Source organism: Ursus maritimus, unplaced genomic scaffold, assembly GCF_017311325.1.
Source record: "Ursus maritimus isolate PB19 unplaced genomic scaffold, ASM1731132v1 scaffold_19, whole genome shotgun sequence".
In the NCBI taxonomy this organism is placed as follows: domain Eukaryota; kingdom Metazoa; phylum Chordata; class Mammalia; order Carnivora; family Ursidae; genus Ursus; species Ursus maritimus.
The window spans coordinates 14,499,115-14,504,316 of record NW_024424341.1 but is presented as its reverse complement, the minus strand read 5'-3'; the positions used below and the strand labels follow the sequence as shown (position 1 = coordinate 14,504,316).

Genomic DNA, 5,202 nt, shown 5'->3' with positions numbered 1-5,202 from the left:
GGGGGGGGGGGAGCGAGGCCCGAGTACAGGTGATGGGAAATGCCCCTGGTGCCAGAGAGAATCCTGCCGATAGGATCTTTGCCAGGGGGTGAGACAGCCAGACAACAGGTAGGGCTGTCCCTGAAGCCCTGATAAGATCCTATCTGTCATGGGGTGGGGAGGCCCAGCCAGGCAGGCGGCCTCTCCTGCTCAGCCATTGGTTGCCAACAGCAGCAAGTAGCGTCTGTTCTGGAGCCAAAGGCTCCAGGCAGAATCCAGGTGCAGGGAGGGGGGGCTTCGGCTGCCCTGGGGGGCAGGTGGGCCTGTCCCAGCCCCTCTGCTGGGCACCAGGGAGTCTCCCTGTCCCCCAGGACATCTGCCCTTCCTGGGGAGAGCTGGGGAAAGGGGCCTGGGAGCCTGGCTCTCTATGTACAGGAGCCCTTAGTGGCCCGGCTCAGGGTGGGTCCCATTTCTGGTTGGGCGGCCATGTTGATGCCAAGCTGGGAGGAAGAATGGGGGGCCGTTCTCCCCCCTGCAGGACTGAGGGGGCTGCTGGGCACTCTGCTGAGCTTTTCTGGGTGTTCGGAGCTGAGCTCCCAGGCCCGAGACCTCAGGCCTTGAATGAGTGGGGCATTCTTCCCAGCTGTAGGCGGGCTGTGCGAGACAGGGCAGGTGGTAGCTCAACAGTGATGGGGAAAGTGGCCTCAGCCCTGTTCCTGGCCTTCAGAGCAATACCGTGCCACATGCCTTGAGCCCGCGTGGGTCCCCTCTCCAGCTGCACGCAGTGCAGGCCTTCGGGGCTGTGTTTGTGCTGGTACTCCCCCCACCTGATCCCACTGCCCATCAGATTTGTGGGTCCACCTGTTGGCCTTTCCCCCTCTCTCACTTCCCTTTGCTGTACCACTTTGAGTCCCCGGCAGGCTCTTGGTCTTGCAAACTCCATGAGGGACTGAGTGTGGCCAGGGGAGCTGCCAAGCCCTTTGCTGCCCGGGCTTCCCGTGGAAGACTGCTCTGCTGGTTTATTTCTGTGAGGCTTGGGGCGTGGGCCTGTGGACAGACAGACACGGCAGTGGTGCTCTCGAGAGCTTGGCGTCACGGTCGCTTGGGAAGGTAGCCGGCCGGTGGAGTCTTGGCAAGAGGCCTGCACTGGGCAGGTGGAAGGCTTGGTTATGGTGGTTTCACAGCATTTGAAATGAAAATAGGCCTTAGTTTTCAAGGCAGAAGCTCTGGGTCCTAAGTGGGCAGATAGGTGCCCATGGATATATTTCCTCTTTTAAAGTAGGTGGATTTATTCTCATTTTTTTACTGATGGGGAAACTGAGGCACAGAAAAGTGAAGTGGGTGACCAGAGCCGCCAGGCCACTAGATTCACATTCCTGAGTGCCTTGAGTGAACCCCGAGGACTTGTGGCCAGTGGCCAGCCTGCTGTCATCTTGGAGGGGAGTTTTACGGAGGTGGTCCTTGCTGTGGGGGCAAGGCAGCCCCATGGGCAGGCAGGAGCGGCAGAGCTGGGAAAACTTACCCGTCTCTGCCGCCAGAGCCCAGGTATGGCAGGGCTGTTTGGGGTCAGTCCTGGGGAGGGAACCCTAGACCAGACTTTACAAGTGGGAAGCAGAGCCCTTGGGTGTCCCATCTGGGAGGCTCTTGGATGCCAGGGGGCTGGGATAGAGGAAGTGAGTGGGCAGGGAGGCAGCTGAGGGTGTGCTGAGGAGGCCGTCAGGTGCAAGCAGGCTAGGGGAGCATTACCCTCTCCGCCCCTCCCCTTGTTTGTGCGTGCCCACTGGGGTAGGCCCATCTGTTCCTTGTTAGGGACTCAACAGCCAGTCCTCCAGGAGAGTAATTAATGCCACGTTGCTGGCAGATCCAGCAGCATGCCGGCCCTAGGGCTTCATCGTGGCAGCACAGATGCCCAGCTGACCCCAGAAATGCTGCTCCATTCCCACCTAGCAGTCCTGGAGACATGGCGGGGCGGGGGGGGGAGGGAATGTTGCCGGCAGAGCCCTGCTGCTGAGCCTGGATGGCAGAGCGGGCAGAGGGGCGTGCTGGTGGGCAGCCAGAGATGGCCGCAGGACATTCCCACCTCCCTGGGTCTGCCTCCATCACCCGCTCTGAAACTTCTCATTCATTGTTGGCTGGGCCCTAGATTTGCTGTGTGACCTTAGCCATGCTGCTTATCCTTTCCAGGCAACCTTCTTTTCCCCATCTGTAGAATGGGTGTGTTGGACTGCGTCCTTGCTGAGATACCCCCGCCTCCCCTAGTCTGCGTCTTAGCTCTGTGTTTATCTGTCTGCTTCTGAGAGGCCCTGCTGGCATCCCCGTTTCCCCCTCCATACTGACTTCCCCTTGGTGCTCCTCACAGCTCTCTGGCAGTGTCCTCAAGCCCAGGGCCAGGTGATTGCTGGTTCTCTCTGTAATTAACCCCTGCCCATGCTCAGGGCGTGGGGCGCCGCATGGCCCGCGCAGGGCAGCCCGTTTTCCTAGCACAGGGCCAGGCCGAGGTGACTGCTTCCACAGTGGCCACCTCCAGCCGGCCCAGCACATTCCTCAGGCTTATCTGGGGGCCCGCCCTGCCGGACTCTGCCCTCCCACCCAGGAAGCAGCACCCGAGAGCTGCTGGAGTTCCAGGGGCCGGGAGGAGGGCCTGGGCGGGCTTGATTTGCGGCCTCCCTCCTGGGGCTGGAGAGAAGCAGGTATAGAATGGTGTGGGGCAGAGGGACTCGGGGGGTCTGCTGAACCTGACAAGGCAAATTGTCCTGAATGAACCTTGGAGAGTGTGGGGTTCACTCAGACCCCGGACTCCATGCCATTTCCTGGGAACCCCCACCTCCTCTGTCTTGGAAGGCTCTCCCTTGAGGTTCCTGGGCATGGGAGGGGGCCTGGCCCTGGGCTGGGCACCCTAAGTCCGCTCCAGAGTCGTAACGGGAGATGGGACGGGACCGCAGCTCCCGGGCCACCTCCCTGTGTCCCCGGCTCCACAGTGGGAGCCGGCGCCCGTCCTCCCAAGAAGGGGTTAACCTCCAGCCCCAGCCTTGAGGGAGGGGACTGGGCTGGACCATTTTCCTCCCCGCTGCCTCCACCTCGGTTTTCCTGAATGGTTCTGCCGTCCCGGGGTGGGGAGGGAAGGGAAGGAAGGAGGGCGGGCGGAGGCAGGGAGGGAGGAGTGTGGCAAGAGGAAGGAAAAAAGAGCGAGACAGCCAGGGGAAGAGAAAGATGTCACTGTCTAATCTCCCTGTCATTTTTATTTGCAGCAGGCGCCGGGCCGAGGAGCTGCTAGAACAATGCTGAGGCGGGCGAGGTGAGGAGTGGCCGCCGGCCCCGCCGACGGAGCGTCTGGAACAGGTGATAGGAGGATCCGAACCCCCGGCCACCTGGGCAGCCCGGCCCGGTGGCGCCCCGGAGCCCGGGTGGGGGGAGACCATGGCGACCAATTTCAATGACATCGTCAAGCAAGGCTACGTGAAGATGAAGAGCAGGAAGCTGGGGGTGAGCCACCGTGCGGGGGGCCTGGCCGGGAGCCCGGGGGGCCGGGGCGCGGGTGCCCGTGGGGCCGGCGTCGTGCTCCCACGGGCTCGAGGCTTGTGGCCGGCGGCCGCCCGGCATGTGCCGCCTGCGCCCCCGCCCCAGCTGGTCGCCGTCCCGGCCGCGGGGCCCCTGCCATTGTTGAAGTTGTGGCCCGGCCGGCGGCGGGAGCGGCTGGCGCTGCGGGGCCGCGGCGCAGCCGGGGACCCACCTCTCGCTTCCCCTCGCCGCCCCCTGGCCGCGGCCTCCTCGCCTCCCCGCTTCTCCCCTCCCCTCTCCTGGCCTCTTTTCTTTTAAGTCCCTCGTCCCCCCAGCTGCCCGTGGCTCTCCGTGTGCGGCTCCTTGTGTATTTATTTTGGTTACTGCTTTCACTGCCCGGGAAGTGCTGGGAAAGGGGAGCTCTCGGCCGTGGGGCAGGGCAGTGGTGGGAGGGCGCGGAGGGCGCAGAAGCTGGTATTTATGTGGTTTATGAATGGAACTTAGGGCAGGATGGTCTGTGGCTCTGGGACAGGCTGCTTTCCTCCGAGTTGTTGGCGGTGGCGCTTGTGGGGTTGCTTGGCCCACAACTGGGGGCTCAGCGGTCTGAGGGGATGAGGCCTCAGACCCACCTCCCACCGGCTCCTGGTGAGGACGGCCTCCGCCGCCTCCCCAGAGGGCCTGAGCAGGGGCTTCAGGGACCAACTTAATGATCTTGGTGAGGCTGTCCAAGAGCTGCCTCCATTCCCCTGCTGACCCTCCCCCACCCCCAGTGAGGGGTCTTGGTGGCCGCACCCTCTCCGGGGGGGAAGGGAACCCTCCGTGGCCCGAGTCTGTGTTTCCCCGGGGTCTCCTGTCTCTCTCTTCCTCCCCTCCCCCATTGCTCTGATGGGGGTGGGGTGGGATCAGACTGCTCAAGGCTTCCTGGCTCAGCCTGAGTGGGGTGGGGGAGGAATAGGGCTCTGATATGGCTTCCCTGCCTGGATACCAGCCTGAACGGGGCTGGCCTTGGAGAGGGGTGGTTCTTGCCCCTCCTCCCCTTCTGTGGCCCTGTGGCCCCTGTGGGGTTGTTCTGTCCAGGCGGAGTGCAGCGGCGGAGCTGTGCGCATATCAGGAGGCTTAGCTGGATTTGAATTTGTATCCCAGCCTGGGTTCCAGCCCAGCACACCGGCCCTGGTGGGCATCAGCCACCTTGCTGCTGTGCGGAGAGAGGGATGGAGCCCACTTGGAGCACAGAACAAGGGGAGAAGCTGAAGCTGAGGGGGGCGGGGGGAGGGGGCAAGGGAGTAGGGGCCCAGCTTCTAGTATGGCTCCTCATTCCTGTGCGCTTGGGTCTAGCCGGTCCCCGGGGGCCACCTGGGCCAACTGTGCAGGGCAGAGCTTACCAGAAAGGCAAGCCCCTTGAGGCAGCCACTTGGCCTCAGTAACGGACCTGTGCCAGGAGGAGACCTGGGAACCAGGTGGCCTACAGGTGGGCACAGGCAGAGGAGGGGCTGGGAGGCCTTCCCTGGGGGATTCAGCTTCCCCCTGCAGGTCTGATGTGAGGGGCTCAGTCACCCAGCCATTCTTGTCCCAGGGCTGCCCTTCTTGTCTCAGCTCACAAAGGTGAGCTGGGAGGGGCTGAGAGAGATGGGGAGCAGACCCTTCTACCCGCCAGGGCCTTCCTCCAGCAGAGCTGTAGCAGAGCGGGAGTGTTTCTGGTTCTGAGGCGGTGATCAAAGACCATGA

General features: G+C 63.2%; 1 protein-coding gene across 1 annotated transcript in view; it reads left to right on the top strand.

Moving 5' to 3' along the window:
- The first annotated feature begins 3,229 nt into the window (after positions 1–3,229).
- The window catches only part of DOK4 (docking protein 4), an 8,824-nt gene continuing 6,851 nt past the window's right edge, over positions 3,230–5,202 (top strand). Inside the window, exon 1 of the mRNA XM_040633355.1 lies at positions 3,230–3,462. Coding sequence (XP_040489289.1) covers positions 3,397–3,462 — 66 coding nt within the window. The 5' untranslated portion in view covers positions 3,230–3,396. The remainder of the gene's footprint in view (positions 3,463–5,202) is intronic.